General features: G+C 40.8%; 1 protein-coding gene and 1 long non-coding RNA gene across 2 annotated transcripts; both read left to right on the forward strand.

The window, feature by feature from the left end:
* The first annotated feature begins 3 nt into the window (after positions 1–3).
* LOC122691522 (TERF2 interacting protein) lies at positions 4–8520 on the forward strand. Its single transcript, XM_043898094.1, has 3 exons — positions 4–788; positions 5572–5696; positions 7235–8520. The coding sequence occupies exons 1-3, from the start codon at positions 116–118 to the stop codon at positions 7634–7636; spliced, it is 1200 nt and encodes a 399-aa protein (XP_043754029.1). The 5' UTR covers positions 4–115; the 3' UTR covers positions 7637–8520.
* Positions 8521–16574: 8054 nt separating this feature from the next.
* LOC122691525 lies at positions 16575–23313 on the forward strand. The gene is made up of 3 exons (XR_006340429.1): positions 16575–20089; positions 20478–20581; positions 22261–23313. It is a non-coding gene; the product is annotated as an uncharacterized LOC122691525 (long non-coding RNA).
* The last annotated feature ends 412 nt before the right edge of the window (positions 23314–23725 follow it).

Genomic DNA, 23725 nt, shown 5'->3' on the forward strand with positions numbered 1-23725 from the left:
AGGCGCAACACGGGCCTCGGGCCGGCATTTCCTGGAGCTTTATCTGAATCCCTGCAGCTCCCTGTTCGTCTGCCGTTCGCGAGGGGGCTGGTTTTTCCGGTGCCCGGGGAGAGCTATGGCGGAGGCGATGGATTTGGGCAAAGACCCCAATGGACCCACTCATTCCTCGACTCTGTTCGTGAGGGAGGATGGCAGCTCCATGTCCTTCTACGTGCGTCCCAGCCCGGCAAAGCGCCGGCTCTCGACGCTCATCCTCCACGGCGGCGGCACTCTGTGTCGCGTTCAGGAGCCCGGGGCCGTGCTGTTGGCCCAGCCCGGGGAGGCGGCGGCCGAGGCCTCGGGCGACTTCATCTCCACGCAGTACATTCTGGACTGCGTGGAGCGCAACGAGAAGCTCGAGCTGGAGGCCTACCGTCTGGGCCCGGCTCCGGCGGCCGACCAGGCCCCAGAGACGAAGCCCGGGGTCCAGGCCGGGGGCGCCGTGGCGGAGCCTGAGCCGCCGTCGCAGGCGGGGCGGATGGTCTTCACGGACGCGGACGACGTGGCCATCTTGACCTACGTGAAGGAACACGCCCGCTCGGCCAGCTCCGTCACCGGTAACGCCTTGTGGAAAGCGATGGAGAAGAGCTCGCTCACCCAGCACTCCTGGCAGTCCATGAAGGACCGCTACCTGAAGCGCCTGCGGGGCCAGGAGCACAAGTACCTGCTGGGGGAGGCCCCCGTGAGCCCCTCCTCGCAGAAACTCAAGAGGAAGGCTGAGCAAGACCCGGAGGCCGCTGATAGCGGGGGTGAGGTCTGCGGTTGCCGACGCGCGGGTGTCATTGGTGTGCGCTGGGGGCGGGGGCGGCTCCCCTTCTGCGGGGAGTCCTTGTGGGCGTCTTAGGGGCGTCGCCAAGCCCCTCTCCCTAACCCCTTTTGCCGTCCTGTAAAGTTTGCATCATTTTGTAATCTCTCTTTAAACGTCTGGGTAAAGTTTGCATCATTTTGTAATCTCTCTTTAACATCCTTTTTTCATAACTGGGGTATTGACATGGCCCGAGATTCAAAAGAGGCAGAAAGAGTCTGTGGAAGATTCTCCCCCGTCTCCTTTCTTTTCCCACCAGCTATCCAGTCCCCACCCCCCCGCCCCGCCCCCGCCCCCGCCCAGAGACAACCTGTATCTTGGGTATCTTTTCAGAAATATTTCACAGACTCGTTTTAAACAATGTTTCTCATGGCTTTAGGTAGATTCAGTATAAGCCATTTTTAAAGCCGTGCTAAGTGCAGTTTATTTTCATATCTTGGCTTAAATGAATGCATATTCACAGAAGAAATTTCTCGTCTATTGGAAGCCGCGTCCTAGTTTCGCTCGGGTAAGGTGAGTTTCTAACCCAGTTGAACTGAATATTGGTTTTCCGACGTGGTTACGACACAGGGCTTAGCTGTTGAGATGCTTCTCTTGTGACTTAATCGGTATTGAGCTTAAGCTGTCGGACACTTTCGTTTAGTCATGCTTCTTCCCCTTAACGTCTCCTTCCTTGTGTGACTATTCTGCATAACAGTTGAAATCTAGGGAGGTAAAATCTATTTTCTCCTGTTCAGTATGCTTAGTAGGAGTTTTGTTTTTGGAAAAGAGACACTTGAGATTCATTCTCAACCACAGGACTGGAAAAGGTCAGTTTTCATTCCAATCCCAAAGAAAGGCAATGCCAAAGAATGCTCAAACTACCGCACAGTTGCACTCATCTCACATGCTAGTAAAGTAATGCTCAAAATTCTCCAAGTCAGGCTTCAGCAATAGGTGAACCGTGAACTTCCAGATGTTCAAGCTGGTTTTAGAAAAGGCAGAGGAACCAGAGATCAAATTGCCAACATCTGCTGGATCATTGGAAAAGCAAGAGAGTTCCAGAAAAACATCTATTTCTGCTTTATTGACTATGGCAAAGCCTTTGACTGTGTAGATCACAATAAACTGTGGAAAATTCTGAAAGAGCTGGGAATACCAGACCACCTGACCTGCCTCTTGAGAAACCTATATGCAGGTCAGGAAGCAACAGTTAGAACTGGACATGGAACAACAGACTGGTTCCACATAGGAAAAGGAGTATGTCAAGGCTGTATATTGTCACCCTGCTTATTTAATTTATATGCAGAGTCCATCATGAGAAACGCTGGGCTGGAAGAAGCACAAGCTGGAATCAAGATTGCCGGGAGAAATATCATTAACCTAGGATATGCAGATGACACCACCCTTATGACAGAAAGTGAAGAGGAACTAAAAAGCCTCTTGATGAAAGTGAAAGAGGAGAGTGAAAAAGTTGGCTTAAAGCTCAACATTCAGAAAACTAAGATCATGGCATCTGGTGCCATCACTTCATGGGAAATAGATGGGGAAACAGTGTCAGACTTATTTTTTTGGGCTCCAAAATCATTGCAGATGGTGACTGCAGCCATGAAATTAAAAGACACGTACTGCTTGGAAGGAAAGTTATGACCAACCTAGATAGCATATTAAAAAGCAGAGACTTCTTTGCCAACAAAGGTCCATCTAGTCAAGGCTATGGTTTTTCCAGTGGTCGTGTATAGATGTGAGAGTTGGACTGTGAAGAAAGCTGAGCGCCGAAAAATTGATGCTTTTGAACTGTGGTGTTGGAGAAGACTCTTGAGAGTCCCTTGGACTGCAAGGAGATCCAACCAGTCCATCCTAAAAGAGATCAGTCCTGGGTGTTCATTGGAAGGACGGATGCTGAAGCTGAAACTCCAATACTTTGGCCACCTTATGCAAAGAGCTGACTCATTGGAAAAGACCCTGATGCTGGGAGGGATTGGGGGCAGGAGGAGAAGGGGATGACAGAGGATGAGATGGCTGGATGGCATCACCGACTCGATGGGCATGAGTTTGAGTAAACTCCAGGCATTGGTGATGGACAGGGAGGCCTGGCGTGCTGCGGTCCATGGGGTCGCAGTTCATGCGAATCATGCGATTCATCGGACACGACTGAGCTACTGAACTGAACTGAAAGAGACACTTGAGATTCATCCAACAGATATTTGAGTGCCAGACTCTTACCTGCTGGGTGGTAGCAGTATATAAAACTCCTTGCAGTCATGGAGCTTAAAATGCTAGCTGGGCAGTGGTGAGTGCTATCAGTTCAGTTGAGTCGCTCAGTGCATGGACTGCAACATGCCAGGCTTCCCTGTCTGTCACCAACTCCAGCTGCTATAGAAAAAAATAAAAAGGCTAAGGGCTGGAGAAGAGGTTGTTTTCTACAGGGTAAGAGGGGAAGTTCACTATCATAAGCTCATACTTGAGCAGAGATCAAAAGAAGTGAAAGAACTAAACTGGTGGTTATTTGAGGAAGAATGTTCCAGGTTTTGGGGGTATTAAGTGCAAGTCCTGAGGTGGAGTATGGCTGTTGTGTTCTTGGAGCAACAGAAATCAGTGTGACTGGGATAGAGTAAGGAGGGAGAATTCTTGGAGAGAGGAAAGGGCTATGTGTATGGGTAAAGGAGATCATATATATCTTATAAATATAATTTTTATATATAAATCAGTGATGTGGAGATGACTGGTAGACCAGTTGGAACTTGGGATGAAATTAAGCTGTACTCACCCTTTGCAGTGTTTTCATGTTCAGATATTTAAATATAAAAATTAAGATCCGAAAAGGACCAGGAGAGGATGTGGATGAATAGCCTTTTCAATGGCTGTGTGTTGTTATTTCTGAAGCCAGGAAGACTAAGGAAAAAACTTATATATTTTATTACTTAAAATTTAAAGCTTTTCATGATCAAGTCAGAGGGCAGATTGGAAAAGTATACCCAATACATTGCAACAGAGCAAGTTTCCTTAGTGTTCAAAGGGCTTGCTGAAGTTAGTAAGTAAAAGAGAAACTAGTAGAAAAATGAGCAAAGGAAATGGAGTTTTCAGAGGAGGGAATAAATAAATGGCTAATACGTGCAGAAATATTATTAAATAAAAGTAAATTAGACCCTGATCAGTGGACCAGTACAAGCCATACCTGGGCTTCTGACCCATGGAAACTGAAATAGTGTGTGTGGTTGTGTTTTTTAGAATAGTAAATCAGAGCAAAGCAATATCATATTTATCTGTAAATTATTTCAGCATGTATCTCTAAAATATAAGGCTTCTTTTAAAAAATTTATGTAAAATAAAATTGGCTTATTTTGATGTACAGTTAGGTATTTAATTTTTTTTATGGTGGTAAAATATACATTAGATAAAACTTACCGTTTTAGCAGTTTTTAAGTGCTCCGTTCAGTAGCACTAAGTATGTTTTGATGCGGTCGTCACCACCATCCATCTCAGAATGTTTTCATCTTCCAAAACTGAAATTCGTACCCATTAAACACCAGCCCCCCCATTCCTGCCTCCCCCTGGCAGTCACCATTCTGCTTTCTGTCTTCATAAATTTGATCTCTCTAGCTACCTCAGGTAAGTGCAGTCATAATATATTTGTCCTTTTGTGTCTGGCTTATTTCATTTAATATAAATGAAAGACTTATTTTCAAAGCTTATCCATGTTGTAGCATGTGTGAGAATTTTGTTCTTTTTAGGGTTGGATAATATTCCACTTTACGACCACTTTTTGTATATCCATTCATCCATTGATAGACACTTAAGTTGCTTCCACATCTTGGCTGTTGTGAATAATGCTGCTATGGTATGGGTGTACTAATACTTGTTTAAGACCATGCTTTCATTTAATTAATTAGTTTATTTATTTTATATTTTCAAAAGTGGAATAGCTGGATCATATGGTTTAATATTTTGAGGAATTGCCATACAAGTTTTCCAGTTAGGTGTTTTAATACATGTATAGATTTGTGTAACCATCATCATAATCATTATACAGAACAGCTTCATTGCAAAACTCCCTCGTGTTGCCCCTTCACAGTCAGTTTTTATTAAGTGGAAAACAGCAGAGTTAAATCCTCAGAGAACAGAGTAAAAGGAGAATAGGAAGGTGTTTAGCTTTATGAGGCTCTCCTTTCTGTAGATGGTATGTAGTGGATTGTGGTAGACCCCTCAGATCCATCTTCAACTGGGCAAGGTTCTGTTATTTTATGTTAGCATCCAGTGACTAATCTATGTGGTGATTTTGGCTCCCTTTCCCCAATATGGTCAACTCTGAAGGGCCTTCCTAGCTCCATACTTCTCCATGGTTTTGGTTGAGGCCTTGTTGGAGCTCTTTCACAGCTCAACTTCTTTCTCTGCCCGCTAAGCACTCGCTGATCAACATGTTACACGTTAATCTCCATCTCAGAATCTGATTCCCAGAAAACACAGTTTATGGCACAGTTTTTTTTTTTTTTTGCAAAATCTATATAAATACAAAACAAAAAAATCAATTAAGCTTGAAGAGTATTTTTATTTTATACATGAGAACTTAGGAATATTATCATTATTTTTATTATACAACTTTTCAGTAGGAAGCTGAAAAATTAGAAATTATTGAACATGCGTGTCTTATGTTTTTCTTACCCTCTGATCAAAAACCGTTAGGTAAAAAGTGCAGCCTAATTTGTGGCCCAGAGCTAATTCTAATCTAGTGCTATTTTCTTTGACAGAACCACAGAATAAGAGAACTCCAGACTTGCCTGAAGAAGAATTTGAAAAAGAAGAGATCAAGGAGAATGAAGCAGCAGTCAAAAAGATGCTTGTAGAAGCCACCCGAGAGTTTGAGGAGATTGTGGTATGTTGCTGCTGCTGCTAAGTCAACTTCAGTCGTGTCCGACTCTGTGCGACCCATAGACGGCAGCCCACCAGGCTCCCCCATCCCTGGGATTCTCCAGGCAAGAACACTGCAGTGGGTTGCCATTTCCTTCTCCAGTGCATGAAAGTGAAAAGTGAAAGTGAAGTCGCTCAGTCGTGTCTGACTCTTAGCGACCCCATGGACTGCAGCTTACCAGGCTCCTCCGTCCATGGGATTTTCCAGGCAAGAGCACTGGAGTGGGGTGCCATTGCCTTTTCCATGTGGTATGTTAACTAGATATAAATCATTTTTTCCCTACGTCCGTTCTCCTCCTTTAAAAGTGGTCATCCCATCTGTCCTTTTTGTACACCTGAGGCCCAGAGAGGTAAGAGAGTTCAAGATGGAGGAGGAAAATGGAAAGTGGGACTGACCCAAGTTCCAGGTACGTAGCTCTCCCAGAGTTTGGTAGGACACTTGAAGGAGGGGTAGAGGGAGAAAGATTTTTCAGCAGTACAAAGCATCTCACTTTGAGTACTTTGATCTATAAGGTTTTCTAAGTTAAGACTGTGGATTTACCTTTTTAAAATACTTTGTGCTTCTCAGATAAAAGTAATTTTTTAAGGAGGTTAATTTTTTTATTAAACAATTTTAGCTCTTTGTATACTTAGAGCTTTTTTAGCTCTCCATACTCAGTTAATTTCTTATACTTTGTTGGAATCCCATGTTTAATCATAGTAATAGAGGAAGGCAACCATAAAATAATTTTTAAAAAATCCAAATTATATGTGCATATTTCTCTAAGAAAAAGAATCTTAATTGACTTTTCTTACTAACACCAAGAAAAATGGTTAGGTCTTAGTCTAAATCACGAAATAGTTTAAAATTAGTTTAAAATTGGTTCATTTTTCACAAGCTTTCAGGTACTTTGACAACTCTCAAACATGGCCTACATAGATCTTTTCTCACTAACATTCTTTGTAATGTGTCTAAATGTAGTGGCATGTGGAGGCCCCAATATATTAATGCAGCAGTGTTTTTTGAGTGCTTATTATAAGAAGGCATTGGTAAGCACTGAGGATGTAGTGATAAGCAAAATGCAATTCCTGCCCTTATGGAGCTTACAACCTGAGAGGGAAGTCAAATTTTTAACAAATAATCTAATGCATACATGTATACTCATATATATGTGCCTATATATGCATACATTTTTCACATTCGGTGTAGCTTCTAATGTTCTTTGGAATACCATAATTACACATACACATATTTATATGTATACACATGTACATATAGACACTTATATACCCTATACTCACACTCCTGCTTACTCTATGGCCTATATATGCATGTGTGTGTATATATATACACACATCTAGCATGACTAAATGTAAGAAGGAACATAGCACATTAGAGGAACTGAAGGAAGTCCAGTGGAATGAAAGGGAAAGGAGGTGGTAGTTGGGAGAGACCAGATATTTTAAGAGTAAGTGTCTGTGACTTCGTTATTACGAACTGGTTCCATTCTTCACTTTGTCTAGGTGGACGAGAGTCCTGATTTTGAAATACACATAACAATGTGTGATGATGATCCACCCACGCCTGAGGAAGACTCAGAAACACAGCCTGATGAGGAAGAAGAAGAAGAAGAAGAAAAAGTTTCTGCACCAGAGGTGGGAGCTGCCATTAAGATCATTCGGCAGTTGATGGAAAAGTTTAACTTGGATCTGTCAACAGTTACACAGGCCTTCCTAAAAAATAGTGGTGAGCTGGAGGCTACTTCCTCCTTTTTAGAGTCTGGTCAGAGGGCTGATGGGTATCCCATTTGGTCCCGACAGGATGACTTAGATTTGCAAAAAGATGATGAGGCTACTCGAGATGCATTGGTCAAAAAATTTGGTGCTCAGAATGTAGCTCGGAGGATTGAATTCCGAAAGAAATAATTGGCAATATGATGGGAAAAAAGTTGGGCAGATAAGACGTTAACATTTTTTTGTGTGACCATTGAACTTCAGAAATTTTTCAGTTGGAACCGACACTAATCTTTTGACCAATTTTGTTGCCCTGTGAGTCCTAGATTTTGTACCCAAGCAGAGTTGTGTTCAGTTCAGTCACTCAGTCATGTCTGACTCCTTGCAACCCCATGGACTGCAGCACACCATGCAGAGTTGTGTAGGAGGATGAAATAAATGGGACATGTTTTGAGCTGTTCCGGGCAGTATCAGTGTGTTTATGAAAGGAAAATCGAGAACAATGAGATTGGTGTACATTGTAGTGATCGTTTTCTGGAGTGGAATCCCTGCTATATTGGTGATAAGAGCTAGTCATGAAGTCAAAGAAGGCAAGTTGGATGGGTCTTGTGAAAGCATGAATAAAGAGCCTCCTATCTTTTGGCAGAAGCTCCTCTAGATTGTGAGAGATTCCAAATCAAGAATCTAGAAATATGGAAAAATTTAATTACAAGACCTTGAACATGGACTGTCCCAAACTCTTGTAACCCTCAGTGAGCTCTGATTTCTGGGCTGCTTTGAAAACCCCATGTTTCTTTTGCCAGCTTAATATTTGGGAACCCTGTTCCTTGGCTATTCTTTCCTTCGAGTGTGTGTCAGTGAAGTCTCTAGCATGTGTTTCTTTACCTATTGTCTAGTTTTGTTTCAGACACACACTACAAGATAGTCTCAAGAAAAGTCTTAACTTGTTTACTAGTAATGTGTTTTTATTTATTGAGGATAGTTTTGTGCTAAGAATTGTGTTAGATTTAAAAATTAGAGGATTAATTCCTCTTTGTTGTGTTGATTTCATTGTTGAAAATAAATGGAACTTTGTATTTGAGTCTCCACAAAGTGTTTTCTTTGGTTGTATTCATAAAACCTTTTAGGTATAAAAGCTATAAAGGAACTAACATTTTTTGCTGTTAGTAATTAGAACCAATAAGAGGTTCCATTTAGAACTGATAGGCCGTTAGAAAGATGCTATTTCTTCTGAATGGAGCAAAGAGAAGATCTGTGTCAAGGACTGTGAAAGATGGCAAAACCAGGTGAACTGCAGAGAGCCAAACGGGAGTGAAGTCAATAAGGAACTATCCAGTGTATAACAGAAGATGTCAGAACCTGTCCAGACGCCTGAGCACTCACCAGTGCAGCACATGCCAGCAGCAGGAGTCTAACTGCCACACCTGTCGGAGGCTCTCTTTGCTTGACGTGCTGTGGAGTTAATGCCCCTGAGAGCAGCTTTCGCCCAATGGTGAATGGGAATCAGAGAATGCATACTCAGCTTCCTTGCTGACCAGAGAGATGACAACTGAATATTTGAGTTACTCCTTGAATGGGATGATGGTTTCCATGCCTTCTTTCGGAGGCTGCAAGTAGAAGAAAGCATAGTTGCTTACAGTGGGATGACTGCACCTTCATAGGCCTTCTGCTCTTACTTTACATCCCCATTTGTCTGCTAGTGCATCCGGAACCCTCAGTAGCACTCGCACTCTTTTCTTCTGGAAAAAGAGTCTGCTTCTGGGAGAACCCAGCCTAAATCAAAGCATTTAACCTTTTCCTCCTCCTCAGCTTGTTGGAATGGTACAGCCTAAGTGCAGGGATTTCCCTGGTGGTCCAGTGGCCAGGGCTCTGCACTGTCAGTGAGTGCTGCAACTAAGAGTGTGCATGCCATAGCTAAACTAAATGACAAAACCCCTGAAAAAGCTAGAAGATTTCACATGTTACAACAAAGGTCAGAGATCCCGCGTGCTGCAACTAAGAGTGTGCATGCCATAGCTAAAAGATCTAATTGACAAAACCCCTGAAAAAGTTAAAAGGTTTCACATTACAACAAAGATCAAAGATCCCACATGCTGCAACTGAGACGTGGGTATGGCCAAATAAACAAGTGCATGTGAAGTGAAAGTTGCTCAGTTGTGTCTGATTCTTTGCGACCCCACGGACTATCCATGGAATTCTTCGGCCAGAATACTGGAGTGGGTAGCCTTTCCTTTCTTCAGGGGATCTTCCCAACCCAGGGATTGAACCCAGGTCGCTCGCATTGTAGGCGATTCTTTACCAGCTGAGCCACAAGGGAAGCCCAAATAAGTGCATAAATAAATATTAAAAACCACTCATTTGCTCACTATTTTTTTGCTCAGTGATTTTTTTTTTTGGCCACATTTTGTGGCATGCAGGATCTTAGTCTTAGTTTCCCTACTAGGGATCAAACCCGAGCCCCCTACAGTGGAAACATGGGGTCTTAACCATTGGGTCACCAGGAAGACGCTACGGTAGTGATTCTTAAATGGGGCTTAGGAGGGGTTGGTGGTGGATATTTGTTTGAAATGTGTTTTTCTTTTATGATGTGACACTAGGGTGGTTGAAAATCATTGCTTTAGATATGAAGTGGACATGTCATCTACCATGTCTGTACCTCAGGAAAGTTACCACAGCCTATTGGCTTTATAGAGCTAGAGATTCTAGTTTTGTCTGTCATGTGCCAAAGGGTCTGATTTATTATACCCATACTACCAGAAGACATGTTTAAGCCAAAACATATGCCAACTTCTAGTGTTCATTATAAACCAGTAATTTTCAAATATCTGGTTTTGTAATTTCTCAGATCATTTCATCTCTTGGGCTGGTATATATGTGGGGAAACAAATTATCAGAAGTATTTTTGGGAGCCCAAAACTAAGCAAGGAAAATGAGTTGGATTTTAATAGTTAATGGCATTGAACTATAGCTGAATCTGTTCCAAAGACCAACTGTTTAAGTCTTAATACTGAGATACTTCTGCCTTAAGCTTCTAGATAATCTTGTTCTTTGGATTTTCTTTCCTCGACTTCATGAGTTTGCTTTCTGCTTGTATTCTGGGAGACATTATTTCTTAAATCCTTTAAGCTCTTGAGTTCTGGGCCTTTCTCATTATTCCCCCCTGGCTTTCTCTTATTCCAGCTTTTGAGATTACTTATTCCAGCCTTAAATAACCTCCACAACTTCCTTAGTGGCAGAAACATTCTGTCTTCTCTTTCTCTGCAGCAGTGAACATTCCTGGTATTGTTTTTGTCTGTTCCCTATTCCATTTAAGTGGTTGCAGCTTTGAAAGTTTATGCTGCTCTTTGCATTGTTCTCATCCTCGCTTGCTTTTGGACTAATGCTGTTTGCTGAATCATAACCCCATCTGGCTTATCAAAAGGCAGGTGTTTATTACATGTAACAGAAAACCTAACTCTAAAGAACTTCAACAAGTAAGAGAATTTATATTTTGTGTATGTAACAAGTCTTGAGTTAGGGGGCTTTAAGGTTGTAGTTTTCTGCCCTGCCATCCTTAGCTTGTCCTGTCAGTCACTCCCCTTGTGGTAGAAAGGTGGCTGCTGCAGCTGCCAATAGCCAAAGAGGGAGGGTTCCCCCTAGGTGTCTCTCTTATTGGGGGCAGCCTTTCTCAGAAGCCCCTCAGTCCAAAGGTTTTCAGCCTAGAGGGGTCTGAGAACTAAGGGCCCAGCGCCTTGGCACCCCAGGGACCTCTAGGAGGAGGGCAGACGCCTTTTATTGAAGGCACTGCTGGGATGGGACAATCCGATGCTCTAGTCCTGGGCACCAAGCAAGGTCCACTGGAGTTGCCACCTGCAAGGTCCAAAACCCTGCAGCCTCCACGTTCTCGACCTTGTTTTCAGGCTGTGGCGGCCTCGCCCATGACAACTTTTAAGCCCTCCACTGGTTGAGCCCCATCCACACCCATGGATCACCTCAATCAGATAGGATGTCTGGTCACCCAGTTCATGAAAAGCACATCAGACTCGAGATTTTGAACTAGTCAACCTGACTCCCTTGGTCAGACACTGTTCCCTGCATTTTTCTCTAGAGACTTAACCTCACTGCTTGCTTCAGAGGTGAAAATTTACTTTTTTCTCTCTCTAGAGAAAGTCATCCTGTGTCCTTCCAGAGGCTATAGATGGGTAGATACAGAGATATGAACAGAGAAGAGTATAGAGGGGAGCCCTAGAGGCTGTGTAGGTGAACAATAAACATGTATATTTACATAGAGCAATACATATAAACATGGAGATACAGACGTGCATATAAATGAAGAGGATTATAGATACAGATGTAGAGTTTTCCCTTCTCAAGTCATCAGACTTGTTTTCATAAGTTGAAGAACTGCCTACATAGGTTGAAGTACAGGAAAGATACTAGGAGCCCTCAGCTCTGGTTGCATGAGAGTCATCTGGGGGAACAATCTAAAAATCAAACTGGCATGGCATCTACTGTCAAATATATCATTTTTTGGGTAGATTTGTGCCACAAATACCTGTATATATGCATGTGAGTTTTAATTATGTAAGTGGTTAATGAAGATACCGCTCATATTAGGAAAAATTCCTTGTGCTGAGTGTAATTTGGCCGTAAATCTTGGTGCTGGAATATTCTGGCACTTGTGCTTCAGTATGAACACCTAGAGAACTCTTGCCTGTAACACACCCAGATACCAGAAGGATGTCCACCTCACAACTGTATTTGTGCAAAACTAGTATCTGTAAAACCAGACGTATGTGTATTGATCTTTCAACACCTTCATATGGAAAGTAAAGCAAATATGACAAAACAGAAAACAAATTGATGAACAAAGAAGTAATTTTTTTTTTTTAGGAAGTAATGCTTTTTAAAGCCATTTTATTACCAAGGTAGACCCACATAAACCAAAATCTATTTTTAGAAATTACCTTTTCAAAAGAAGGGAGAAGATGGAGAGTGAAAATGGTTATCCCAAGTTTTGATAAACATACAATGTTTATCTGAGGAAAAATTTTATGGACATATATAATCATATATGCAAATACATTAGAAACCCTAAAAAATGGAAATATTAGCATCATTAGACTATGTTTGGTGACGATATGGTGTTGCTATTACAATTTCTTGTATGTTTTAAATAGTTTAAAAATACACTGCTAAGTAAAGGTTACTCAGTATTGAAGGATTTGTCCTAATCCATTTAATCGTTCCCTTAATGATGGATACTGAGGTAGTGTCTGGTTCCTAATTTAAACCCTTGGAGCTTTGGGAAAAAGATCAGTTTTATGAACTCCATCAGGAAGTACAGCATCCATCCATTTTTTACATAACAAATTTCAAGTTTGCCCTCCCATATTGCCAGGAAGGAAAGCAGTTCTGATGTCCCTCAGAAACCTCTTCTCGCCTGAGTTAGGCTCCCCTTTGTGGATTTTCCAGGTGGTGGAGGACATGGTCATCACAGAGGTCACACTTAAAATGCTTTTTTTGCCACAAGAATTCAGCAGATGTGTCCTGAGGTGCTTCCAGAGGCAGAGTGGAGCTTGGAAGGAATCCTTAGTAGAGTACCGAAGAGAACCACTGCCCACGGACAACCTCCATTTGGGTTTCCAGTTGGCTCCTCCTGTCCTCAGCCCTAATCTCGCCCCTGGCGGGATGGCTTCCGCAATTGTTCCTTAAATTCTTCTGATCTGCATCAAAAGAAGGGAGGCCTGGATCAGATTCAGAATGCCATCTTCTTCCTCCAGAAGCTCAGGCCCTGGTGAGCTTTGCAGTGTCTTCAGAAGAGCCTGAAAATCTTACTCCCTGAGGCACAGCTGGAGTCCTGGAGGGTTCTCTTCCTGTGAATGAGGATTCAAAAAAAATCTGTACCTTTTACTGACAACCTGTGGGTGGCAGGAGTTGACCTAAAGTCTTGCGGTTTCTCTGCGTTGCTGGTGAGACTGCGTGAGGATGTGAGACGCTCTAGCTCGCCTGTGCTGTGGCAGCAGTCCGTCCCCATGGCCCCTTTGAGGGCCCCACTCTGCAGTCAGCCCGGCGGCACTCATCCCCCCACGGCAGGACGAGAGAGGTCCTCCTGGCCCGGAGCCTGTGGCATTTTTCTTTTGTGCTCAGGTTGAGGCTGAGAATAGTCTCCCAACTGTAGCATTCCCACGTCTGTCTGTTCTGGGTGGTCCTGGTGTTCTTGTTATTGGGACCAGAAAGGATCCTGAGTATCTGGGTCTCCTCCCACAGTCAGCGGTACAGGCCCATCATTCCCAGATGTTAGCGTGGAGAGTTCGTTCTCCCTGCACAGCTTCACAGGCTGCGTCATGACGCTTTGTCCTTGGATCACACTAGGGACAGGATACATAGGAAGGGAGAACAGGTAGAAATGATTGGTTCCCGCTGAAAGAACTGGAGGAAGGAAGATGATGAGATTGGCCTGGGAGAGTTCACAGCCCAATTTCATACTGCTGAACTGTTGGACCGGGTCTCCCATTTGGGCCATCTAGCAAGGAATTCACAGGCTCACTTCTCTGCCCAGGGTACAGAGATCTTGGGTCCTGAAACCACATCTCCGTGAGAAAAACAGAGACATGGACATCATAAGGCAAGAAATACGGGCCTGTTATGTAGGTGCAAATCTCAGGAGGTATATGTATGAAACTAATTACCCTGGTTCATGTGTTTAGTATGTGTGCATGTGTGTATATGTATATGTATATATGTATGTGTATATATGTATATGTATGTATGTGTATACATATACACACTTGCAAACATAGATTTAGGTCATAGCACTTTCAACAGTCAACCTTAGATGAATTGAAACTCGGCTGAAAAGGCATATGCTTTAGGAGCCACCCTCCGATTTCAGCAGTGGACCAGGGAGCAAGGTCTCTTGACCAGGCTGACATTTTTTTCCTCTTTATCAGTGTGTGCACAGGAATACAGATCTTGTAAATGTGTATAAATCTGAGTAAGGGTTAATAAACATAAGTGTTTTTGAGAGTCATTCTGCTGATAGACCTAAGAACATGCTTCCTTGTCATGAACATTGAACATATATGAACTGCTTTCCCTGTAATTTAGGTAGAAGAAGGTACTCATGAGGGTGATTTTGTTCCCCAATTTGCCTGTGCCTGTAGATTTTTGGGAGAGTGTTAAGAATGGGGAAGGAGAAGTGTGCAGGATGCTAGTTGGTAGAGGCCAGGAATGCTGAAAAACATTACCCCAGGACTGATCGCCCCTCCCGAGAAAGAAATATCTGGCCCAAAATGACAACAGTGCCCAGCTCTAGAGAACCTAACAGAGTGTTCTCAAAATTGACCTTGACTTTCACATTTCCCTACAGTTCTGCTGCTGGTAGTTCTGAACAGATGCATCGCTGACAATTTGATTAGAAAATTCTTCCTTTTTCAGGAGTGTGACTTGCAGTGCCAGATGTTTACTATCCCATGTCTTTGTCCTTGATTACTGTGATAATCTAGGTTAGTCACGGTTTTCCAGCAACCACTCAGGGGGTAGTATCATTTAACAGAAGGGATATTTGCTGCCATAGACATCAAACTTACTTGAATTCTCAATTCCGAATGCCTGTTTGGCTAGAGTTTTCCTGGTGGCAATATCAAGGAATTGGTTCCTCTAGAAAGCTTGAACTGGAATGTCTGATTAAGATCTTGGGATGGCTGGCTGGTCTTGTGTGACTTCTTTTGGTAAGTATTCTAAAAGAGAACGCAGGGACAAAAGGGAGGGTTTTAGGACATTTTTGCATTCAAGCTGGAAACTCAAACTTGAGAAGATAGTGCTAACCTCTTACTCCCTCTGAATCCCCCTGAGATGACAGAAGAGGAGGATGTCGCCCTGCTTAGAGCAGAAGGACCAAAAAGTCCAAAGCCTTGCTTGCTCAGAACCTGTATGTCCCAGCCACCTATTGTTGACCCTAGGTTACAAAGAACAAGCTGTAATTGGCTCCAAAACTAAGGATTCTCTGTGGTGAATTTGGGTACAACATGCAGGATTGATTCCTCTTCTCAATGGGACCCACTGATGAACTGCATTTGGCCTGGTGGGTTCTTACCTTGAGTATAAGGCCAAGGCTGGTTCTATTCATGAGTTTGGTCTTCTCCTAAGGAGGAGCTGAACCCTAATAGTCTCTGTGTTGCTGTGTGGTTTTGAACCAAATCTGAGTGGGAAAGGAAGACATGAAAGTCATGTAATGCAGTCTATGTTATTCCAGATATCATTGCAGTTAAACAAAACTAGTTGATCAGCTGCTCTTGGGATAATATCCCTAAGAGAAAGTGCATTATCCTGGGAATGATGCTATTATTAGCATAAAATTCAGGACAGTACACAATCTGCTCTCAAATTAGCATTTCTTGTATGGTCATCCTCAGGGTATCCAAAGTAAATTTCCCTGGTTTAAGAAACACCGTTAGTTCTCTCAAAGGAAATCAATCTCTCTCTCCCTCGTGTCGCATCAACTCTTCATTAGAAATGCCATTTGATAATACATATGTATGGAATATATCTTAGAAAAGCATTTCTTTATGTAAGACGGTAGAATTAGCGACAGTCATGAGCAGGGCCAACTCATCCACACTGCCTCTTACTTCCTTCATCCCGTTGTGGGCAATAGATATCTTGCTTTAAAATTATCACTAATAAAAAAAAAAATTATCACTAATATAACCAGTTGTATTTTGTTTCCTCGTTACTGGAGTCAGCATTGCAATGTATGTTCTAATAATTTCTGAGTGTTTTATTTTGATAATTTGATAATTCATGGTAAGAGTAGGGTGTAAATGATAACCAATATTTGATGAACCGCTCATATCCCAGACATTTTTCTAAAAGGTTATATCTGTTCTTTAATTAATCAAAATATTTTCTAGTAAGTCTTAAGCCCAAGTGGAAATTGGAAACGAATGAGCAAGTTACTGAACACAATGGCTGAAACAAGCTCATCCTACATTGCTTCCTGGACTTGCCATTCTCTACCTCAGTTCAAACGGGCCTAGTACCTCTCATGCAGCCAGTCACTAGATACTCTTGAAAGTGAAAGTCTCTCAGTTGTGTCCAATCTGCGATTCCACAGACCGTAGCCTACCGGGCTCCTCTCTGTGGAATTCTCTAGGCAAGAATACTGGAGTGGGTAGCTATGTCCTTCTCCAGGGGACCTTCCCGATCCAGGAATCAAACGTGGGTCTCCTGCATTGACGGCAGATTCTCTACTGTCTGAGCCACCAAGGAAGCTTCAGATATTCCCCCAAAGGGCACTTTATTACTGGGATTTGGGGAAACTGTTTCCTGTTCCTAAAACAAATACATTGAGAAAAGAGGAAATTTTCTTCTTCCTAATGTCCCCTCAGACTGATGCCCTTATAGCCCTTACATATAGTGATTTATTGGAAACTGTTTTTGATACAAAAATCTGAGCTCATTCTTCTCTAAAAGCATCTTTTTTACTGACCTTTATTGGTTTCAGTACTGTTTCAGTTGGTGTACTTGTCTTATTTACAGCTCTTTGCTGACTGAAGAAATCCAGCTTTATTTTTACATCAGTAGTTTATTCACAATGATACAGTATGGGATTTTATTTCATGCACTCCTGTATGTGAGTTACATTTCAGATATTAGTGGGGGAAAAAACTAGCCTGAGAATTGGGAATTTACATGTGTGTTTATCCCACAGTTTTCCTCACAATTACATATTAATCTTTATTCTGTAGTTTATATTCCAGTGATACCATATCATTAATGATACCATATCATTAACATAGTGATCTGATTTCCTATATTCTCTAAATCTCAAAAGTTGACTTAGGGACTAACCTGGTAGTCCAGTGGTTAAGAATCCACCTTTCAATGCAGGGGACATAGGTTCAGTCTCGGGTCAGGGGGCTCAGATCCCACATGCCACGGGGCAGCTCAGCCTGTGCGCTGCAGCTGGAGAAAGCTGTGTGTAGCACGGGCGAGCCTGGGTGTGCAGCTAAGACCCAAGGCAGCCAAAGTAATTAATTTAAAAAGCTGATTCAGTTATCTTCTATTGGGAGAGAGATTCCAGTATACTCTTTCCTCCAATACTAAATACGCCCAACCAGTTGGTAAAAGAAGTAATAGAGGTTTCTTCCATTGGTAAAAGAGGGAACTCTTGTTTTTATTTTGCTTTAAATATATAACAGGAAAAACCTTCTGGGAAACATACCTGATATAAGAGTAAATTGCCTGCCAGTGCTAAGCCTACTTGTTTTCTTTACCTTGAACCAGAATAATGAAATACCTGATACTTACCCAAACTTTAGCTTCTGGAATGCCAATTTCCTTGGACAGCTGTTTCCTGGTTGCTTGTTCAGGGTACAAAGCGTTCAAACCATGCTTGGACGCTTTTGACTCTGGTTATAAATAATCTTGCCTTGCCAGGGTTCTTTTTGTAGAATGTCTGATGAAGAGAAAATGGGGAGAAGTATGAAGGGTATGTTTATAGATTAAAAACTGTGTGAGCATGTAATTTATGTTCAGTTCAGATTGAAAGTCTGTAAATTCAATGATTATTTTATATTTTTACTTTAAGGCTATACCTAAAGTCATTCTACACTGGAGATATGGGAATTCCTTACTGTTCCAGTGTAAGGACTCTGTCCCCTCACTGCCAAGGGCTCAACTTCAATCCCTGGTTGGGGAACTAAGATCCTACAAACAGCCCAGCATAGCCAAAAAAAAAAAAAAGGAGACATATAGGTCAAATACACACACACACACACACACACACATATATGATACAATAAGTAAAACACAGTCTGTTATCTGAGTTACCAAAGCAAGAAATTACTAGAAATCCACAAAATTATGTGCAAAGAAAATAGGAGTTAGGAAAATAAATGGAAATAAGTGAAACAAGTAAAATAAGGAAAAAATTAAAGGGATAAATAAAATATACAAAACTTATTTTGTGATAAAGTTTAATGTTTTAAGTCATTAGGTATCATTAATATAGTAAATCATTAGGTATAATCATTAATATATTGTTAGATATAAGCTAAATGTAAAATATTATGTATGCCATATAAATTTTTCTCCATTAAAAATGTTAACTCTAAGACTTTTGAAAACCCACTTATGGGACTCAGTGCTGCCTCTTAAATATGGGATTCCATTCTATTAACTTCAGAGTACCCATCAATCCCCTGACACAACTTATCACTGCAAACAGCACCTACTTCAACAATCTGTTCCTCTAATCATAATGGTGATTTTACTTTTTATAAACTCTGGAAAATAAAGCATGTGGTATTACCAAAGAAAAGAGCAAAAGACCACTTGGAGTGCTGTTTTGATCCATCTTGGGAAGAGGTATCCAGATTCTGCAGAGAGGAGTGGACAGCTGAGCAGTTCCCCAAGACACAGGATTTATAAACACCCAGAACAGCCCACCCATCTCTTAAATACTCTCCTACTTAATCCCTTCAATAAATATTGAACACTTTTCAGAAGAAACTTGAAGTAATCGGATTAAGAGGAAATACAGAGTCTACGAGATTCTAATTTTGCATCAGTCATAACGTCGTTCCATATATGACTTAAAATCTGTGCTTTCTAGTTTATAATACATAAATATGTATACATTGGTATAATTGCTTTGTTCTGTATAGTTTTTAATACTTTTGTTTCTTAATTATTTTGGCTTGATGATATTATCTTAATATTATATGGATATCCCTACTCTGTATTCTATTTTCCTTAGCTGTTACAGAAACAGTTTTTCCATCATTGATATTGTTTATGTGTTATCATGGTTAAAAAACTAATCTTAGTGTTGCTGTGAAGGTATTCTGTAAGTTGATTGATTGTAAATTCAACAATGTGTGTCTGATTCCATTTCCATGGTACATCCAGGATGGACAAATCCATAGAGACGGAAAGTAGGTTAGCGGTTTCTAGGGAGTGGAGAGAATGCGGACTGACTGCTAATTGATAGGGGATTTCTTTTTATAGGTTATGGAAGTTTTAAAAAATTAGCTCTTGTTTTGGTTGAGGGTGGCACAACTCTTTGACTCTGCTGAAAACCACTGGATTGCATACCCTAAAAGGATACATTTCATGGTAAATAAATTATACTTTTAATAAAATTTATAATAAAAGAATAGTTTATAAAAACATAATGGAGGGGCTTATGAAGTATCCTGCCACCTGGATAAGTGCAAATGCAGAGGAAACTTTCCAGAAACATCTCAAAATTGTTTAAAATGAAAGTGTAAGTTAAGGAGTTAATATAGTGAAATTTAATGCCATTCGTATTAACACTTGTTAACACTGATCACATGCTTAGATTAAAAGAGGACTAGTTGACTATAAGTTGAATATTTATGTAAAGTACCTTTCACCAGAAAAAAAAATTTAAATATGCATTTAATTTTGTGAATAGTTTCAGTTTTTCAAGTGAGGATATGAACACATATGAAAATTTCAAAAATATGAAATGAATAATATGATTATGTTGAAAATAAAAGGACATTAAAACATCACTCAAAAACATCCATTCGTTTCCAAATTATTCATTTTCTTTGTTCAGTCAAATGGAAAATGACATCAATATAAGGAGCATCACTTTGTTTATTGACCAACAGATGTTGTATATCATTCTATGTAAGTATTAATGATAAATTTGGAAAGTATTGTCCTAAATGAACATGCAAATGTAATATTTTAGCAATCATTAATATAACTGGTATTAATAAAATATTTTAAGTTCAAAATTATTTCTATTAATATTTAATAGTAATACATAATTACATTGATAAATTATTTCATTATTAATATTTATTTAATAACTTGATAGTATAAGCCCAGATGATATAATGTTAATGAAATTGAAGTTTGCTATATATTTGCCATTAGAATGCTAAATTATAATTCATGTTTAATATTTTCATTAATTATTTACCCATTAAAATTATAATTATTATAATAGTATTACCATTTAAATCTACCCTTCTAGTCTTCTAATGCTTTAACATCATTCTGATTTTCCAAGATCTTCATGCTGTTTTCCCTTGACTCCCAGACTTGATAAAAATCAACATGCCACTGAATTCTGCTGCTCTAAAATCTGAGGTGTCTGAGTGCTATAGGAGAAATGTAAGTAGGTTTTACTATATTAATTATATTTTAAACATATTATTATCTTTTAAAATTGAAGTCTAGTTGATTTACAGTGTCATGCTTCAGGTATGCAGCACAGTGATTCAGTTTTATATGTGAATCTCTGTTCCCTGTACATATATATATGTATATGCATGTACATATACATAAAATATATGTATTCTTTTCCCTATAAGGGAAAATAAACCTTCTCCCTTATAGGTTATTGCAAAATACTGTTTCCTGTATTATACAGTAGGTCCTTGTTGGTTATTTATTTTATACATAGGAATGTATATATGTTAATCCCAAACTCCTAATTTATCTCTCTCCATATTTTATTTCTAATGTTCTAATTTAAAAGTTCAAATAAAATGTGAAATTCCCAAGATTAGAAGTGTTATTAAATACAATGAAACTGAGCACATATGAAGTATATTGTTTCTTCTCATTCAGTCCTGGGGTCCTTTTCAGAATGACTCCTATGCATGAAACACTAGCAACATTTTGCCAGGAATAAATTGGTTAAGCTGCCATGACTGGGATGCTAATGACCTGGGACACAATTTAGATTTTTGGGTAAATATTACTCTTTCTAGGCTAAAACCTAGAAAACTTGACCTCAGTACCCAAAACCTTCATCGTTGGTATTCACACTGTAAGATTTTCTTTACTACCAACTTTTATGTCAAATCACATATTCTTATCTCTAACTTTGCACCCATTATAGCACACACGTCACACTGAGAAATAAGTGTAGCACTTTCTTAATATTCCTAAGAATATAACACACTATATATGAATATGAATAAATATAGATGTGCTGTGCTGTGCTTAGTCACTCAGTCATGTCCGACTCTTTGCGACCCCGTGGACTGTAGCCCACCAGGCTCCTTTATCTATGGGGATTCTCCAGGCAAGAATACTGGAGTGGGTTGCAGTATCCTCCTCCAGGGGATCTTCCAAACCCAGGGATCAAACCCAGGTCTCCCGCATTGCAGGCAGATACTTTACTTTCTAAGCTACCAGGAAAGCCCAAATATAGATGTATATATATTTATTATATAACACTTATATATACTGAGAGAAAGTATCCTTCTGTTATTTTTTTTTTAATGTTTTGTTTTATTTATTTATTGGACATGCAGCGTGTGGGATCTTGGTTCCCCAACCAGGGACTGAACTCATGCCCCTTCCATTGGGAGCTCAGAGTCTTAACTGCTGGACCTCGAGGGGAGTCCCTATCCTTCTGTTATTTTGTCTAAGAAAAACACCACTTAACCTTTCTGAAACTTGATGTTTCCTAAATATTCTATCAATTGGAAGGGATATAAAACAGTCTATACATATAGTCTTCTAAACTGTCTCTTTTCTAATTTTACTTTTCTTAATTATCGACATCTCCCACTCCACTGAGGAAGTACAGAAGTGTCATTAAAGAGAAGGCTGCCTGGAGAAGTTCCTGGCAGCCTAGTGGTCAGGACTCAGTGTTCCCATAGCTGTGACTAGGGTTCACTCCCTGGTGGGGGAACTAAGATGCTGAAAGCCACACACAAGGTGCGGCCAAGGGAAAAAAAGAGAAGGCTTTCTGCTGAAACTCACGTTCCAGAGTTTGTCTTGAGGTTCCATGGTTAATGCAGTTATTTATTCACTTGCTACATGCCTGTCCCTGCCAGATCCAGTTCTCAGACATCCTGAAGTTGGATTCAACCATAATTCAAAATTCATAAACTTATGCCTATTACATCAAGAGGAATAAAAACAAAGTTATAATTCCCCAGTGGCTCAGATGGTAAAGAATCTGCCTGCAACGCGGGAGACCTGGGTTCGATCCCTAGGCTGGGAAGATCCCCTGGAGAAGGGAACGGCTACCTACTCCAGTATTCTTGCCTGGGAACTGCCATGGACAGAGGAGACTGGCAGCCTACAGTCCATGGGGTCGCAAAGAGTGGACACAGCTGGGCGACCAAGCACCGCACAGCGCAGCACATAAGGAAACGCACAATTGCAAATAAAAGATAAAGGATGAAAAACAGATTGGTGGGCATCGTGCCCAGAATAATGTGCTGAGAGACAGGTGTTTGCTAGGAGGTAATTTGCCTGGACCTGAGTTGGGCTTGTCCTGGACACCATGAGATCACCCAAGCAAATTTCATATCAAGGGACATTTCAGATAAATCAGTCAGTACTCAGAGAGAAAGGGATCAGGACCCTGAACAAAATCTTCTCCTTCAGTCGTATCCTTGCCATGGGCTGGCCTGGCTGGAAAGTGCTGGGTTTGACCTGTTAACTGGGTGGGGTCCCGCCTGGGGCACATTTCAGTGTTAAGAGTAAAGTTGTGTCTTAGGGAGCCTCCTGGGGAGTTTAGCTTGAGCTTTAGGGCTAAGTCTGAGTTCAGTGAACCTCTTACTATTTTGGTGACTTTTTTTTCTTCTACACCAAACTTAACAGAAACATGTTTCTTGAAAGATTGCTTTGGGGGATGTTAATCTGGGTTATGGCGCTGATGGAGGGCGGGTAGAGACCATCGCCTCCTGAGAAGGCTGCGTTTGGAGGAACGCGCCCGCTCTGAGCTGCTCATACAGGCCCAGAACTCGGTTCTGAGGGTGAAGGGCTGCAGAACTCCCAGGGGCTGTCAGTACAAAAACCACACACGCTGAATGCTGAAGAAAGTGATGCTGGGCCATGTAAAATGTTTCACAACCTACTTTTTTCTTAAATCAAAAATCAATTTTTGGAGAAGGAAATGGCAACCCACTCCAGTACTCTTGCCTGGAAAATCCCATGGACCAAGGAGCCTAGTAGGCTACAGTCCATGGGGTCGCAAAGAGTCGGACACGACTGAGCAACTTCACTTCACTTCATGGCAAAATGTCTTGTGTGAAACATGTTTTTCTTAATTTCCATGAAACAACATTCTGCAGTCTAATAAAACTTTTATCTACTGTAAAAAAAAAAAAAAAAAAAAAAAAAATCAATTTTGTTAAACATGTTAGTGTTGTAACTCATTACATTGAAATAAACTTTGCCTTCCAAATCTTTCTAGTTGTGAGTCCACTCGTGTAAATTTCCTCTTAGTGTATTATGGGCCCTTGTTAAACAGAAACAACCAAAATTTTGCCCTTACTTAAACACTAGCAA

Source organism: Cervus elaphus, chromosome 4 (assembly GCF_910594005.1).
Source record: "Cervus elaphus chromosome 4, mCerEla1.1, whole genome shotgun sequence".
In the NCBI taxonomy this organism is placed as follows: domain Eukaryota; kingdom Metazoa; phylum Chordata; class Mammalia; order Artiodactyla; family Cervidae; genus Cervus; species Cervus elaphus.